The sequence below is a fragment of the Centroberyx affinis genome, unplaced genomic scaffold, assembly GCF_046629955.1.
Source record: "Centroberyx affinis isolate AG114_WGS23_722 - 3 ecotype Tasmania unplaced genomic scaffold, CSIRO-AGI_Caff_v1 ptg000369l_1, whole genome shotgun sequence".
Lineage (NCBI taxonomy): Eukaryota > Metazoa > Chordata > Actinopteri > Beryciformes > Berycidae > Centroberyx > Centroberyx affinis.
The window spans coordinates 670,831-688,941 of record NW_027279040.1 but is presented as its reverse complement, the minus strand read 5'-3'; the positions used below and the strand labels follow the sequence as shown (position 1 = coordinate 688,941).

General features: G+C 42.0%; 2 protein-coding genes across 3 annotated transcripts; both read right to left on the bottom strand.

The window, feature by feature from the left end:
- Window positions 1-1,381: 1,381 nt before the first annotated feature.
- On the bottom strand, window positions 1,382-14,368 carry LOC139641421 (switch-associated protein 70-like). Of its 2 annotated transcripts, XM_071515819.1 has the most exons (12): window positions 14,233-14,368; window positions 12,495-12,635; window positions 11,016-11,189; window positions 10,586-10,813; window positions 9,128-9,274; window positions 8,645-8,753; window positions 8,289-8,470; window positions 5,644-5,751; window positions 4,692-4,858; window positions 3,992-4,190; window positions 2,713-2,809; window positions 1,382-1,959 (listed from the first exon to the last, which is right to left on the bottom strand). In XM_071515819.1, the coding sequence occupies exons 1-12, from the start codon at window positions 14,326-14,328 to the stop codon at window positions 1,841-1,843; spliced, it is 1,767 nt and encodes a 588-aa protein (XP_071371920.1). In that variant the 5' UTR covers window positions 14,329-14,368; the 3' UTR covers window positions 1,382-1,840. The 2 variants fall into 2 exon arrangements, with proteins under 2 accessions (XP_071371920.1, XP_071371921.1); XM_071515820.1 differs by lacking the exon at window positions 11,016-11,189.
- Window positions 14,369-16,630: 2,262 nt separating this feature from the next.
- On the bottom strand, window positions 16,631-17,833 carry LOC139641435 (ELKS/Rab6-interacting/CAST family member 1-like). Its single transcript, XM_071515840.1, has one exon. It carries the CDS (start codon window positions 17,831-17,833, stop codon window positions 16,631-16,633), a length of 1,203 nt encoding a protein of 400 aa, XP_071371941.1.
- Between the last annotated feature and the right edge of the window lie 278 nt (window positions 17,834-18,111).

Genomic DNA, 18,111 nt, shown 5'->3' with positions numbered 1-18,111 from the left:
TAAGATTACTAATAACACTTACTATTACACCAATTTCCTTTGAAATATACTGAACAAAAATATAAACGCAACACTTTTGTTTTTGCTCCCATTTTTTATGAGTTGAAATAAAAGATCTAAGACTTTTTCTATGCACACAAAAGGCTTATTTCTCTCAAATTTTGTTCACCTATTTGTTTAAATCCGTGTTAGTGAGAAGATAATCCATCCACCTGACAGGTGTGGCATATCAAGATGCTGATTAAACAACATGATTATTGCACAGGTGTGCCTTGGGCTGGTCACAATAAAAGGCCACTCTAAAATGTGCAGTTTTATCACACAACACAATGCCACAGATGTCACAAGTTTGGACTGCAGGAATGTCCACCAGAGCTCATGTTGCAGCATGATAATGCACGGCCCCATGTTGCAAGGATCTGTACACAATTCCTGGAAGCTGAAAACATCCCAGTTCTTGCATGGCCTGCATACTCACCAGACATGTCACCCATGTTTGGGATGCTCTGGATCAGCGTGTATGACAGCGTGTTCCAATTCCTGCCGATATCCAGCAACTTCGCACAGCCATTGAAGAGGAGTGGACCAACTTTCCACAGGCCACAATCAACAACCTGATCGACTCTATGTGAAGGAGATGTGTCGCACTGCATGAGGTAAATGGTGGTCACACTGGTTTTCAAAAAATGCATATCTATAGCCCTAGTCATGTGAGATCCATAGTTCAGTGCCTAATAAATGTCTTTTTTCAAGATAAAACTGCACATTTTAGAGTGGCCTGTTATTGTGACCAGCCCAAGGCACACCTGTGCAATAATCATGCTGTTTAATCAACATCTTGATATGCCACACCTGTCAGGTGGATGGATTATCTTGGCAAAGGAGAAGTGCTCACTAACACGGATTTAAACAAATTTGTGGACAAAATTTGAGAGAAATAAGCCTTTTGTGTGCATAGAAAAAGTCTTATATCTTTTATTTCAACTCGTGAAAAATGGGAGCAAAACCAAAAGTGTTGCGTTTATATTTTTGTTCAGTGTAGTAAAAAGGAATGAATGAATGTAAACTTCAAAGAGGGGAGATCCTCCTAAAAGGTTAATGGACACTGTGAAGCTCAAATGTTTTTCAAATACTGGGATCAAAAGCATTTTTTTTCTCCAGCTGTTTTCACAACATGCTGATTTGAGAAGCACAACAGACATAAGGACAGACTTTAAAAATCACACTAAGTACAAGATTCCACCAGGAAACTGCAGTCAATAAGAAAATGTATTTACTGTTATCATTTCAATGCTCAATGAGTCAAATGTTCCATATATTCCTTAGGATACATCCCAGTGGTTTCATCAGACAAAAGCAGTTGAAAACAATAAACGCTACAGCAGGTTTACTCAGTTTATTCAATACAAGTAGAATGTCAAAACACAAAACTACCTCAAAGCAACACACTGAATATACTCAGCACATACAATTAGAATGGACGGCATGAACATTACAATTTTAAATCTGCCTACAAAAAAATTCTAATTAAGAAAATAAAAAAAAAACTTGAATATGAACGTTAGTTATAGAGGAAATTGATAAAATGCAGTTTAAAAAAATGCAGTTATAAAATCTGTTAATACAACAACACACAGCTTCAAACATAATTCTCTTGCTAATTTCCCACCGGGTATACACACATATCTATCATGTGGCTCAGAAGACCATTTATCTCACCGCTTCAGTCTCAGAATGTGAAAGCATGGACTCAAGAGTTAATTCGTGGCTCGTCATCATTACGGTAAGAGTCTTGTGATGCTACAACATCAGTGTGTGGTCCGTCTAACATGCTCGGTGTTTACTGAGCCTGAGCCCCCTGGTTCTTCCTCTCCTGCCAGGACTTCTTCCTAAATTCCAACTCGGCGTCAGTGAATGAGGCCGGACCCCAGTTAGTGATCCTCTGAGGTCCCTTATGGCCTACAACAGAGCCAGGGACGAGAGAAGGGAGGGAAACCTTTTTACCTTACTTACACACTAACACACACATACATCATTTATAGGAGGCTCCCTAAGTATTTGGAAAGCAGCACATTATTTGATGTTTTGGCTCCATATTCTTAGGACTGAAGATGTGAGACGACAATGATTCTGGGCTTGAAGGCAGACTTTGCATGTGCTTTAGCTTTAAATTACTCTGAGGCAATATGAAGTACAGGGTTGGCCAAGTTAGAATAGGTAAACAATGGTCTGAGTTACCTGTCTCGCCTTTCAATATAAAGTCCTTTTTTAATCGGGACCTTTGTTCAAATTATAGAGCATAACGGCTTCATAATTTTGCAAAACACAGCAAGAAGCACAACTGTCATTAACTTAAATGTAAAAACCTAGCAGCTGTTGTAAAATGCTCAATAAATGAACACCTGTGACTGCATAACTGTTCATTTATAGATTAATGAGCAGCCACTTTGGTAACTAATGTTCACCAACTGTAGAAGATGGAAGTAACATTTAATTATTGTTATTATCTAATGATTAATGATCAAAAATAAAAAGATTTAATGAACATTTGCATTTTTTCTTCTATAATACAACGGTGCGTTACCGCCGTTAAGCAATACAGCCCTCACATCATGCTTAGCGGTTCTGAAATCACTGTAAAGCGCAGCCTCTCATAGCTTATTGTTTAAATTTTTCTGGACACACACACACACATACATCAACAATCCTTACCTGGCTGGATGAGACGCACCAGTCCCTCGTGTTTGGCCACCTTGTCTTTCCAAGTCTTAGTCTTGTTAGCTGCCCGCTCAAGTTTCTTTGTCACCTCCTGAGAGAGAGAGAGAGAGAGAGAGAGAGAGGAGAGAGAGAGAGAGAGACTGTATAAACACCCAACAGATGTCAGTGGAGTGCAGACAGACAGATAAATGAGTGTAATGGCTTTGAGTCATTCACATAAGGACAGTATGAGCTGTCGGTGGTGATGATGGTGTCAAAACACTTGAGACATTCGAGACGGTTCTGCTTACTGTCTCTACTTGGCTTACTTAGCACTTCTCCATTATTGAGAATACATTAATATTTTATTCTGACTCTGCATTATTGTTTTGACTCTTGTACTCCTCATTACTGGCTGACTGTAATACCGGTGATACATGACTTTTAGCTAATTCTACTGTTGCACTAATTGAAAGTCCTCTGGATGAAAGCAAAATACAGAAAATGTCAAACGTAATGCATATGTAGTTTTATGTAGGTCAGTGTAGTTGTTGGGGAGATTTTAACTAATATATGGAGAGTGAACATCGTCTTCAGCTAAATGAAAACAGGAAGCCACAAATAGGCGCAGCTGTAAATAATAATGTAACTATATGAAGGAAAGACTGCATGAAGCAGAAGCGGCTTCCATGTATAATAGCTGTTATTTCTCTTCAGACATTGAGAGAGGCTCCATTTTAGGGGTAGATTGACAGACAACGTTAACCTCTCACGTCAGGGTTTCAGATTGGTAAAATCAAAGATAGTCCAGTGTTAATACTCGACTATCAGGGGACCTTCAATAAAGTGTCTGTTGCCTGTTCAGTGCATCTCGACAGACTATGTAACCCTGATCAAACCCCATTTTAAAGACTTGTTTTCAACTGCTTTTGGTTGGAATTTATATTTACGCCTACTAGTGTATTATGAGATCACCATTAAATATACTCTGTTTTCAGTAAGTAAAAGTAATGGGAGTTCATTTCATGGGGACTTTAACCCTGACCCCAACCCTAACCTGATCCTATTTGTAACATTAACGCCAACGCTAAGATTAATCGTAGCCCAAACACTGAATATCTATCTACTCTTCACACAATTGTGAGTATCACCTGAAACTCAGTAGACTTTTTAGTGACACATTATAGTCACTTGATAGTAAGTTGAGTACCAGCATTGGACCATCCAAATAAAGTGTGACCACTGGATATGATCTTGGCTATTTTGTTCCCTCAACGTGTACGTGTTCCCTGACCTCGTACTGCTCCAGCGCCCCATGCCTCTCCCTCTCCAGGCTCTCCAGCTGATGCATGGCCGCCTGCAGGGCTTTCTCCTTGGCCAGCTGCTCGGCCTCCAGCTCCTTCTTCTCGGCCTGAGTCTGAGAGATCGCCCTCTGCTGCTGCAGGTGGATGTGCTCCAGCTCGGCCCGCTTCGCTGCCTCCTCCTCCAGCAGCCTGTAAGGGGCGGACACAGACACATACGTTAAAACCTATGGTACAGTTAAGAACAAAAATAGAAGATAAAAGAGTAGCACCGGCACACTTTGCTCCAAAATCACTTGTATTAATTCAAAGACAATATTTCAAACCATTAAGAGTCTTCATCAGGTCTCTGAAATGTTGTCTTTTCATTAATAAAGCGTTCATTACTGTAATAGAGCGTAGTGTGCGCATTCTACACAGCACCAGCACCCAAAAGTTGTGCGTATGCCTAAATGACTCACATATAAGAACATACTGCATGATGGGAATGCTTAAAATTTCTTTCATTCATTCATTTTCTTTACCCGCTTATTCATATTCAGGGCCCCGGGGTGCTAGAACCATAACCATAAGCTATAAATAGAGCTGTGGGGTGACAATCCTAACCACTGAGCCGCCGTGACGCCCATGCTCAGACTTATCTTATATTCATCCACATACTGTGTGCTCTATCTGTGTGTGTGTGTGTCTGACCTGGCCTGCAGCTTGCGCATGGCCTCCTCGTCCTGCTTGGCCTGCCTCTCATCTTCTAAGGCCTCCTCCAGCCGGTGGTACATGTCCTCCAGCTCCCGGACGCGCTGCAGGTACTGCTCCAGTTCACTGGTCTTTTGGGCCACCTGCTCCTCCATCTGCTGACGCACCTGAGGGAGAGGACACACACACACACACACACACACACACACACACACACACACACACACACACACACACACACACACACACACACACACACGACAATGATAATGTGGACAGCCAATGATGCACATTTTTACACCCTGCATATAGGAACTGTAAGTTTGTAAATCTGTACACAACAAATATCTGTAAATCTGTATTATTAACACAGTGGGAATTCTTTCCAATTCTAACCAATAGAAGCTCTGTTTAGCATGATGAGGACACTGTCTTTAATGTTTAATATGTGGCATTTACTTCTGCTTTATCTACATCCTATTCTTTGTAGCTGCAATGACGCAATTTCCCCTCAGTGGTCAATTAAGTTGATCTTATCTTTATCTTATCGTAAGAGATGAATCTTAGTCAAGTGGCAAGACCTGCTTTCACTGCAATTATAGTGAGACAGTGAATATTAAGACTGTTAGTGCATCTCAGACAAAAAGATGACTCATCATCATGGGACTCCATGAGCCATGACGTTAAAATTATTTTGAGTGTCTGTTTCCTGGAAGGGTGGTTCCACATATTATGTATTCAAGGGGTGAGATGGATGATAGAAACGTAATCAGAAGATCTATGCAGAAAGTTATCCTGCGTTTACCAGGTTATTTGTTTTGTTTCTGAACATCTAACGCAAGTGTGTCCCCCCCACATGTGTAGTGTATCATTTATTATCCCACATCAGCAGGATCAGGAAGAGGAGATGTCGATGCAGAATGTGAAAGGCAGACTTGGGCAGCGCGGTTACCATTTTCTCTCTCTCTAGGTCCAATCTGTAGCGATCTTGCAGGTCTGTCTGAGTCTGCATCCTCCTACGCTCCTCCATTGCGGCTTTGGCCGCTGCCTCTTCCACTTCCTGCGAGGCACAAAGGAGGAAAGAGCCAAGAGCTGTTACTTCTTTGTTGACTGGAGGCTACCTTAGGCTACAAGAGGAAATCCCTTAAAGACTGACAAGACTTTATAAAGAAACTTGTTCTCGGGCTTTTTTAAGGAAGAATTTGTGAATTTGTGTTAAAACGTGCTTCAGTTAGGTTTATCAGGAGTATAGAACAGCAGTTTACTACAGCATGTACTTCTAGGTCAATAGATTGAGAATTTTTAAAATAATTTTTAAAATAAATAACAGTTAACATGTTTTGCTTTTAAACGTTCTAGTTCAACAACACAAATGCGCATCAGGCAAAAGATGCAAATATTCACAATGGTAGATTAGATTCCACGATAAGAAAATGTCATTCTCCACGTGGACAGGACTTGCCTAGTATATAAAGATATGAAGAAATCCATCTGGCAGGGTAAAAGCAGAAGTGAGAGTTCTTCAAGACGCTGATGTAAATCATCACAGCAGCAGCACTCCAGTTCACACCCTTTGCCTTCTATTTGACGCAGGTGTTCCCTATAACACATCGTTTGCATGGCAGCTTTTGCTTCCCTTTTCTTGATAAATGTACTGCTGTATCATGCTACTTTTCTCACAGTTAATTACATCAAAATGAAACGTTTAAACTTACTAATAAAAGCATTCTTTTATAATCAATTAGGCACTCAGTACAGAATGTCATTTTGTACCAGTTTAGCACTAATTACACAAGGGTCAGACCAGATAAACTGGAAATAAAAAGGAGTGACAGAAACCACGGAAACACCCCAAAAAACGTGATGTTTCTGACTGGTACTGGAGTAATGCTATATAAACATTGTAATACTATTACAGCATTGTAAGCAGTAAGCAATGTAGATGAGCTCCATAACACTTTGAACAGCAGCACATTGTCTGATGGTTTGAATTTGTGTTGTTATTACTTGTGATCTAAAATAACAATAAAATAGGGAGTATAGTAGGTAAAAACAGCTATTTAGGTTATTCATGTCCATTTGTAAGGACTAGTGCAGTGCCCGTTCGCGCTGCTGCTGCACAGAGCGCTGTTCGCTTGTTTATTCAAAGTTTATTAATACTGAACGTGTCGCGTGTCCAAATTGCACCAAATCCGACACTGCACTTCCTTGGGTCCCCAGCAATACACCTGCCAAGTGTGAAGTCGATCGGACGAACGGTTCTCGAGATATGCAAAGGACACACAGACAGACAGAGATTCCTTGCTTTATAGTATGATGATGATTGATAACTCAGGTCCTTGATCAGTCATATTAATTTAGCACTGCATACAAGTACTGCATACTGCCTCAAAGACATTTAGAGCTGGCTGAAGTCACAGATCTCATAGAAATACACTGAAAACATAACGCTCTGGTGACGGTTATGGACTGCAGACTGGAAGTCACTGCACAGTAAGATTTCTATATTATTATTTTATTATTTTGTCTACAGACAAAAAAAAAAGATATTTTACAAATATAATCCTAATCTGTCCAAAACATCTAAGAGCTCTGAAATGGGGGGACCATGAACAGAAACATATTTAGTTCATTAGCATTTCATCCATTATGGCTGCAAATATCTGCAAATGAAAGCTGTCAGTCTGCACTTTAACTTCATAGTTATTAACAGTTATTAACATTAACAGGCCCACAAGTCTGGAGCTAAAATATCAAACAATGTGTCACTGTCCACATACACACAGAGTACACTGTCAATGTGAAATCTTTAAACCCACATCTATAAAATATTTAATATTCAAACGCAACTTCTATGCGCATAGAAGAAAGAACTAGGAGAGCAGGAAAGAGATGGAGGGGATTTTTCCACAGGCCAGGAAAAGAGGCAGTGTGGGTAAGCCCTGACCTTTCATTGTGTCTAGTGTTGTTTCTTGTGTTGTTCGTCATATGTGATGTCATCATATTTAAACTATTAGGCCAACTTTAATGAGAAAATGAATGACTTGTCACTGAGATCCAGCATTAAAATTACACTGACTGACCTAATATATATTGCAATATTTATACTTATAGTATAGCATATTTTCTGGCTTTTTTTGAGCTACCATGTTGAATTCTTACACACAATGATGATTCTTTTCATCATCACCACATTTCTCATTAAGACCTATATCAGCTTCATTATATAGTATATTAACAAGAATAGTTTCCCCAAAAAAATATGCCTCCCCCAACACACAGCATTGCATCATATACAGGAGTCAAAATGTTTACTCTAGGCTTGTTCTTGGTAAACAGTAATATCATGGAACAAAGCTAGGCAAACAGAGAAAAAGTGGTAGAAAATCAGGCAGGGACTAATAGGAGAAAACGGCCCCCTATAATAGAATCATCATTGTTCAATACGGCATGTTTGAGACAGAAATACTCACTGAAGGTAGCACGAGTTGTGAATGGATTCCTATATACAACATTTCAGTTGTGCAAATGGTTACTGGAGCAAAAACTGCCTGAAATGTCAGTTTCTAGGTGTAGAGGTTTAGCGGAGAAGAGTACCTTCCTCATGGCCTCCAGCTGTCTCTGTTTGCTCTCGTTGGCCGTCTGCAGCTGCTTCATCCTCTCCTCCAGCTCCTCCTGCTCCACCTGCTGCCTCTGCCGCAGCTCCCTGCGCCTCAGCCGGGCCTCGCGGTGAGGAGACGGCAGCCCCAGCCTCAGCAGCTGGATGCACGTCTGGATAGCTGCCAGGGGATGGAGGCAGAGCGGAGTCACTGCTCTGGTATATAGTAAATTTGCTCTGGCTGATTGAGCTACACAACATCCTGATTATACAAAAGATTCACTGGTGAGTCGGTAAAAACTGTGAGAAACCGCAAGTTAGTTACAGAGTGGTGGATAAAAAGACTGGTCACTACCTTGGAGCCATTCCTGTTTCTTCTTTTTATCCGAGGCACTGATCTCATAGCTTTTGTCATGGCACTTGATGATGAACAGGCATTTCTTCCCTTCCTTATCTGGGAGAGACTGCAGGAGAGATTAACATGTTAATAATAATAATAATAATAATAATACATTACATTTATATAGCGCTTTTCTCGGTGCTCAAAGACGCTTGTTGTGGTACTCTTAACCATGTTGTAAAAAATGTGGGTTTATTAAAAAGTCACGGCTGTTTAGGAACTGATAGTTTCCGAGTTAAATGAAATCATTCAGGAAATTTCAGCTTTCATCATTTGGAAACATGAAGGAGCTTGTGACAAATGATTGGTCAATAATGACAAAAAATTATGCAACTATACTTTTTTAAAAATACATTGCATCTTCCTTATTTAACATGTAGACAACAATAGATTCTGACATAACATTACATCATCCAAATTATACTGATTAAGTTTTACCTCCACACAGCAGTTGCGGTCCAGAACAATTTCTCCTTTCTTGTCTGTGAGGTCCTCACACACATAGTATGACATCGAGTTTGGCCGAAGCACAAACCAGCGCTCTGTCCAGTTTTTCCTTTTGTGACCCTTTTTCATCATGTAGCCCTTCAGGATACAGAATGAAAAAAGAATGAAGAATGAAGTAAAACAAGAGGCACTTGAGCTGCCTAATGTCCCGCCATAATCACCATGATATATTAAACATAGCCAGTTATGATAATGAGGTCATTAATTAAGATGATTCATGCATTAATTAGCAAATATCTCTATGTCAACATGCTTGTCTTCACATAACACATGGGTGGTATTAATATGAACTACACATCTTAAAACATTAAGGAGTTACAGTAGTTTCAAGAAGATCAGGTTTTCCTCGTTAATATGCAAATGTATGCAGCAAGGTATAATTTTTTGGCCCAAATAAGGGTTTCCATCCCCTTTCAGTCTAACATGAAAATCAACACTAATCTTGCTTTTACTATTTTTGCTTTCCATGGTTCTTCTATTATGTCACAAGATCAGCTTTTTATCACCTTAAAAATATCTCAAAAATAAGATGTTTTCTATCCAAACAGTCTTTTCTCTGGCCTTCCCAAAAACACTGTGGGATGGCTGCAACTCATTCAGAATGCTGCAGCCCAGGTTTGGACTGGGACTAGAAAGACAGACCACATCACACCAGGTCTTAGATCACTACACTGGCTTCTAGTTTGCTCCAGAACTGCTTTTAACCTATGAACCACTCAGGCCTCTAAGGTCATCTGGCACTGGCCTTTTAGCTGTTCCTAGAGAAAAATCTAATCTGGTGAAGCTGCTTTTAGTCACTACGCCCCCGGCCACCGAAAGAGCCTGCCAGATTCCCTTAGATGTGCCAAAACTCTAAGCTCTTTTAAAAGTGGGCTCAAAACTTGAATGTGAATGAAATGTGCTATACAAATAAAGTATGACCTGACTTGACTATGCGTTTCTTTATTTGTTCAGGTAGATTCTGATGGGTTTTGAAAAAAAAAATTTGCTAGCCATATTTCATTTGCTTTGTGAAGTAATGCAACATCTGCCCCATGGTGGTCAGCAAAATATGTTTAAAAAATCCAGTAACACATTACAACATGTAATAACTTTGTTGTCATGTCATTACTTACATTATTCACCCATTTTAAGAACAGAATGATGGGCAAATGGGATCCAAAAATCCCATTCATTGTCACCATAGGTGAAAAGAAATGACAACACTTGAGAAGCCTATAGGAGGAACCTGTGGTGTAAGTACTATCATTTTCATCAGTTATTTTGTTCGCAAGAATGTGTGACAGTCCACACCATGCACCAAGGTGGCGGGACATAATGTCAGTTCAATCGATGCCAGTTGATGTGTGTACAGAGAGCAGATAAGCGAGTCAGTGAGCGCCGTCTCACCTGCTTGAGCACATCCAGTATGAGCTCCTGGAAGACCTCCGTGATGCCCATGGACAGGGTCTGCCGGTTCATGCCCTTGCTGAAGTGACCCATGCCCACCAGCTCAATCAGCTCCCAGGCAGTCAGGCAGTTGTTCTTCATGTTCAGCTGGAGCTTGTAATCCGCAAACTTCTCCTCGTTCCAACCGTTCCCCATGGCCTCCATCAGCTTTCGCAAGAAGTATTCAATCTAAGGGAGGAGGACAGACGCCATAACAGCTCAAACCAGCATAGAAAATCTAGAAAATAGCTAGAAAGGTCTGTTTGGTCAAGGTGTGTCTTAATCATTCCCCTTTTCTATATTAGATTCTTGTCTCAAACAGAGAATGGGACAGATATGAATGTCCATTTCCATGTGTTGTGAGTCGTAGGGCTGTGAGGATCTTTCTTACCTCTTCAGTAATGATGATGAGCGGGTACCTGTCCTCTGACAGAAAGTTGAAAATGCTCCAGACTTTGAAGGCATCGTCGGTTGAGATGAGAAGATGAGCGGTGCTGATATTTTTCCTGTAACACAGCGTCCAGCATATCTTGTTGAACTCCAGTATGTCGAAATCATCCCGTACCTGTGATTAAAAACACAGAATTCAGCCAAAGTCAGATCCCTCAGCACCCGTAAGGCCAGCGTGTTTACAAATGCTAAGTAGGAGACTGGCGTTTGTCTCCTTTCACATACTTTTGTCCACAGGATGTGAAGTACAAACTTAATGTTCTTAAATGCCTCATTTCAATTCAAGTCAGAGTCGAAGAGAGAAAGGCAAGGAAATAGCCTCCAAGTACAAATAGTGAAACTCAAGCAGTTTACTAATTGACATCAGTGTTAGTTTTATTGCCAACAAAGCTGATGGCAAGCCTCATGGTACATTTCAACAGATGTGAGTGTTACAATAGGCCAACTAGGGTGCAGGTCAAATATCCTGTTAGAGACAGGAATGCCTTTGAATGAAGGGGTTGATTCAGATATTGCACCTGTTTCATCACACATGAATGCAAAGACGCTTCCCTTGATATCTACAAATTTGAATAAGTACATGTTATGCTCTTAATAACCATAGAAAGAAAATTCTATTTCTTTGCTTACAAGAAAGCAGTAAGCAAAAGCATTTCCTCTGCCGCACAGACCACTGATCATGATTAGTCAGCATATTCCGTGTCACACAGTCTTTGACTGAGGAAACAGCAGTTAGCTGAGGTGGCCTGAATTTGTGAGTGTTGGAGGCGATTTTGTCTTGCACGCTTGTCATTTTGAAGAACATACTTTTCCATGCAAGCTTGTCAAACTACAGCATCTACAGTAGACGAGAGTAGAAACACAAGATCCCCCAATTCCCATTCCCACCACCATACACCGACAGTGGTAACTCTGTCCTAAGGCTGGGCGAAAACAATATCAAGATAATCATAAGGATTTGTTTTTAGATATCGATATATACCACAATAGGGCTCATGTATGCAAGATCACATGTTAAATAATCTAATTAATGCATTGAACCGAATGATAATGTTAGGTGTGATGTCAAACAATATTGGCATTTTCAAATTATATTTTAATTATATTTTTTAAAAATGTTTCATACCTCATTTGTTTAGAGTCTTTAAATAAACTTTGCTTGTTATCATCAATTTAGACAGCAGAATTGTGTCACGATATCATAATCATGATATCTTATGATTCCACTGAAAGACGATAAACGATGATATTGAATTATCGCCCAGCCCTACTGTGTCCCACTAAAACACAAAAATGACCCCATTTTCTGGATTAAAACATTCAGCTTTACATTGAGACATTATGGCAAAAATGAGGAGGAGTTTAATAGAATTTGAGGAGTTTAATATTAGTGACACAAAATCTGTTTCCCGGTGCCCACCTTGTCGAGAATGAACCTGTTGAGGTACGGCATGTAGCCCTGGTTGGACACCGGCCCTTCATTGTCATCCTTGAAGTGCTGTTCCAGGGCCACGGGGTCATGAGGGATCTTCATCACCGTACACAGGTTGTGAGAAAGTACCTGAGTGAAGTAATGACTCAGGTGAGCGAGACGCTATCACATAAAAAAGACAAGGCATGGCGCCAAGTGGGTACTGAGAGATATCAAACTACATCAAACCCAACATTCAGTACATTCAGTACATTCAGTACATTCAGTACACTGCGCCATTCAGCATGACCTCATAAGCATAAGTTAAAGATGAAGTTCAAGATCACGCTACCATGCATGCAAAAACATGGCAGTGTTCCTTTCAAGCATTACTGGCCAAGCGTTACTTCTGTTCATTTTCGCTCATTGTGCTGAAACTGTTTCATACTGTTACTAGTTCAACTGTATAGACCTAATAATGGGTGAATTACACTCACATGACAGGTAATAAAATCTTTTGCATTTGAAAACCTAGGTGAGCACTGTCGCCTCACAGCAAGAACGACCAGGGTTCGATTCCCAGATTTCTGCTTTCTAGGGTTTGCATGTTTTTTCCCACAATCCAAAGACATGCAAGTCAAGTGGATTGGAGACTCTAAAATTGACCATGACTGTATGTGAGTGTGTGTCTGTCTATCTGTGTTAGCCCTATGATGGACTGGCGTCCCGGGCGTTTCCCTGCCTTCCACCCAATGCACGCTGGGATAGGCTCCAGCCCCCCCGTGACCCTGAAGAGGAATAAGTAGGGAAAGACGACGAACCAATGAATGACAGGGACATCTAGAGTTTCAAGGTCCACACCGAGATTGTGTTCACATTGGTAAAGACTGTGTTGAAAACAAAAATAAAGTGCTACAAAGTGGAGCTGACAATGCTGAGGCAGCACAACACTGAACAGTGGAGGTGAGCTACAGTTTCCTGGCTACTGTGCGGTGTTGTGAGGGCAACTGTGTGTGTGTGTGTGTGTGTGTGTGAGGAAAGGCCCTGCAGGACCCCGGAGTCAGACTATGTCTTTGTCAGGCTGGGCACATAGACATCAGACCCAGCAGGAAAACAACTCTGACCCAGGCCCACACTATCATACAGCAAAACACCACACTGCTACACACACATCCTCCCTGTGCCCCTTTCTCCAGGAGCAAACTATATGCAACAGGCCGATCTCAGACTTCATGGAGAGCTATTATGGCATAAACATACACTGCACCAGAAAGTATAGTTTCTTTCTACCTTAGATTCACTAGCATTGGTATTTGCTATACACGAGAAAGGTACAATGCACATTTAACCATGTCCAATAATATTCAGTGGATAAATAGTGGATAAATCTGAAAGAATCTGACCCACTTGACAGGTGCAACACACATATTGGTCTCAACATACAGTATCTCTAAAATGCAGCTTAATAGCTCCTTATCATATCAGAGTGTAGTTTGGACGTGCTACCACTCTCAGAAAAACAACTCTTCTGACGGACCCGATTAGATGAGCTAGATGCTTCATTTATCTATCCCGCAGGGGGATTCAATTGTCGCATCAGCAACAAACCAAAACAAATAGAAACATAACAAAACGCTCTTCAAGTGCACTAAAGTTACAGTTTGAGTGTCTGAACCGTCATTCGATGCATCTATAAGCCTGTAAGCAAAGTACATAAAATCTCATCGAAAGAAACACCGAATCGTACCTTTAACTGAGATTTGGAAACTCTTCCACTTTGATCCACGTCCAGCGCCGTGAACGCGTGCCATATTGATTTCAACACCTCGTCCCGCAGCCACATTTTCTCCCACAGCACCAGGGGGTCTGCTTACTGTCTGGACTCTACTCAACTGTTCAACTGTCCCAGTCTGACGCACACGCGCGCGCGCGCGTACACACACCCACAAACACACACACACACACACACGTGACCTTGGTGGCGCAGCACAGAAAAGTGCATGATAGCGCCACATAACGGTTAATTTTCAAGAAACCCTGTAAATTAGTGCCTCGAGTGTAATGAGTGTTAGTCTCTCTCTCTCTCTCTCTCTCTCTCTGCGTGTGTGTGACTCATGGGCGTAGGAAGCACGGGGGACAGGGGGGACATGTCCCCTCCAATATTAAAAGATGCTTAAAATGTCCCTCTCAAAAAATAAACCACGACATTGTGTTATTTTGCCTCCGCATTGGAGAATCAACCGCAGGACTTTTATTTTGACAAGCCTTTGACTTCGTGCAATGTGTAATGAAGTTGAATGAAGTATCTCCATATGAAAAAAGTGCCACAAGAAATAGACTTGATAGGGCAGCCATAGTCCAGTAATAATGTAACTTGACCTCCCACAAATTGCAACAAAAACAAACTCAATGGTTTTTGTGTACTCAATATGTTCTGAATGAGAGAAAAAAGTCCTAAGGAATTGTATGAAGGGAAAGTTTTGAAAATCACCTAAATATGATCCTACCAAAAACGCCTTTTTAGCCTTTTTTGGCTGGACCGCAACAGCAGGGCCAGCCCTACAAACGCGAACGTCTGTCACTGACTGACTGACTGACTGAGTGACTGAGTGATCAAGTTACACCATTGGTCGGCCGTGGCACGTGGCACATCATAGGATCACAGAGCCAGAAATTTAAGTTTCGTTTTCTCCGCCGTCTAGTGTCTCCGCTGAGATCAGGAGCTCGTTTCTCCCACATAGTAAGCAGGCTGACCAATATCATGCATGTAAGCTGAAGCTAAAGTAGAATCTATACAATTATATCATATCACCGTTTATGTCGATGCATATGCGCGAGCTCAGTCCACCTGAAGCCCCTCTGTTCTGTCGGGGGAGAGAGGGACACAAACGAGCATGGAGGTTTCATCACGCCGAGGGCTTATTTCCGACCTTCCTGAAGTTTCCCGGGGCCACGGTTCCGGCCAGTGCCACTAGCTGGGCGCCGATTTGTCCCCGATGATCCGGCCGAGATTTCGGCCGGGGTCCCGACGACGATGCGCCCCCGGTGTCCGGCGAACAGCGTTTTCGGCACCGATGGGTAACAGAGCGCCTGGCGCTTGGATTGGCAGGATCGATGCGGGCCGTGGGCGCGCTACAGCAGAGTTATGTTACGCCATTGGTCGGCCGTGGCACGTGGCACACTCATAGACGGTCCAGCCATATACTAGGTTTTGACCTAGTCTTGTTATTCAAATAACCTGAAGCCCTCTTAAATTCAATTCAATTCAATTCAATTCAATTCAGTGAGCTTTCCTGGCATGACGTACATGTGCACATGTTGCCAAAGCATACATTCAAACATAAATGAGATAGAAATAAAGTAAAATAAAATGAAATAAACTGCATATTAAATACATAGATTCATCACATAGCATATTTCTGGACAGTAACAACAATAACAGTGATGATTACAAAAAAAGCAAAGTTAAAAAAGAGTTTACAGAGTTGATGTGTTTCTTAGATTATGGCATGACATCACCATGACATCAGAATCAGAATCAGCTTTACTGGCCAAGTATGTACACATACAAGGAATTTGCTCTCAATGTACTTACACAGAATAAATATACAGCAGATGAACAGAGGTAAACCTAAAGATTTACCGTAACTACTATGTACAACGTAAACAACACTAGGGCAATAATGCAATGGTGCAGAGTGCAAAGATGCTAGAATAAATATTTGTTGTTGTTGTTGTTGAGTTGTTGGTGTAACAGGTTACATTATGAACATGAGATATTACACATTACATACTTTATACACACATTATATACACAAATATTGTACAGATGATTATGTTGGGGGAGGAGCAGGAGGAAATCCCTGGTCTGGGCCTTTCACTCCAGTCCACTGTTTCGACATTTTCTCCAAGCAGGAGACACATTTTTTCATTGATACTGAGATTTTGAAAGTTCTCTATTCTTTCAGAGATTTTTGAAAAGTAACTTTACTATTATTACACTTACTATTCTCTACAGAATGAAAACTATACAGGCAGAACATTATTTTAAAGACATCGGTGGTGATATCTTTTATTGCGGGAAAATAGAGGGAGGGGTGAAATTGGGTGTTAAGGTGTGTTCAGGGGCGGGGGATTGGAAATGCTCAGGTGCTTGTATTAAGGGAGATGTCGGAGTCACGGCTGGAATTGGACTCCTCCTCCTTCTCATTCTCCTCAGAGGTCGTCAGGTGCTCGGACCCCGCCATCTGCTGCTCCTTCTCCTTTTTCTTCCTCCTGCGTTTTGGAGTCAGGGCGTTGACGATTCTCGTCAGCAAGGAGGGCTTCTTCTTTTTTCCTCCCAGCTCGGTCTCCTCTCCCCCTCTAGGCCGGCCCGCCTGCTCCCGGCTGCTCACGGCCGCCTGTCTTTGGAGCTTTGCTTTGAGCTTGTCCAGTTCTCGGCGGAGGGCCTGTTTCTCCTTCCTCTCTGCCTTGAGGCTGGTTTTAAGCTCCTGGGCGCTCAAGGTCTTCCCTCTGTGGAGCATTTCCAGCTCCTTTAACTGCTGGCAGAGCGCCTCATTTTCCTCTTTTGAGGCCTTGAGCTTAATGTGCAGCTCTTGGTTGTTCAAGGCCTTTTCTCTGAGCTTTGCCTTTAGGTCCTTCGTTTCTCCCCGGAGGATGTCCCTCTCTGCCTCCCAGGCCTCGAGTTTGATCTGCTTGTCGTAGCAGGAGGCCCGTTCACTGAGGAACCAACCTTCAACATTCTCCAGTCTTTGACGGAGGATCCTGAACCCCTTCCTGTAGTCGTCAAGCTTGCTCTGCTTCTCTGAGCAGGAGGTCCTCTCAGTGCAGAGCAGTTCCTTGACCTCGTCCAGTTCTTTGTGGAGGTCTTTTAAATCCTCCTTGCAGGCCTCAAGCTTGCTCTGCTTCTCAGAGCAGGAGGCCCTCTCAGTGCAGAGCAGTTCCTTGACCTCGTCCAGTTCTTTGTGGAGGTCTTTGAACTCCTCCTTGCAGACCTCAAGCTTGCTCTGCTTCTCGGAGCAGGAGGCCCTCTCACTGCAGAGCAGTTCCTTGACCTCTTCCAGTTCTTTGTGGACGGCCTCAAACTCATCCTTGAACTTCGCCTGCTCCTGGATCCTGAAGGCCTGCTCTCTGCCAAGTGATTCCTTCAGCACCTCACATTCGTGGCGCATTACCTGCTTCACTTGACTGAGGATCTCAGTCTGTTGGCTGAGATACTCATTTTCTTCCATCAAGTCCTTGTTTTGGTGGTGGAGATCATCAGTCTCATGATGGAGGACGTCAGGTTCAACGGTCTTCTCCTTGGTCTTCACCACCTTTCCCAAGAGCTTTTTTCTAAGCCCTTCCATGTCCTGGTTTCTAAAAGCCTGTCTGTAAAAACAGTCTGGCTTTAATAGAAACCTGTCAGTAGTCGTAGTCTGTCTATGTAATCTCTCTGTTCTCCAATACTCTCTTAGCTCCTCAGTCTTTCTTTAACGTCTTTCTCTGTGTGTTGTCAGCACCAAATATGCCTCAATCTGCTGCTGCTGGCTCTTTTAAAGCGAGTTCCAAAGACTCTTCCCACCGCACGAGTGATGTTACAATGGAACCCACTGTGAGGTCACAACTACTACTACTACCAGGATTC

Coding starts and splice junctions, on each gene's coding strand:
- LOC139641421 (XM_071515819.1), bottom strand. CDS start 14,328: ATGTGGCTGCGGGACGAGGTGTTGAAATCAATATGGCACGCGTTCACG. Junction 4,859..5,643: donor ACCTAGAGAGAGAGAAAATG/GTAACCGCGCTG, acceptor CCTCTCCCTCAG/GTGCGTCAGCAGATGGAGGA. Junction 2,810..3,991: donor GGGCGCTGGAGCAGTACGAG/GTCAGGGAACAC, acceptor TCTCTCTCTCAG/GAGGTGACAAAGAAACTTGA.
- LOC139641435 (XM_071515840.1), bottom strand. CDS start 17,833: ATGGAAGGGCTTAGAAAAAAGCTCTTGGGAAAGGTGGTGAAGACCAAG.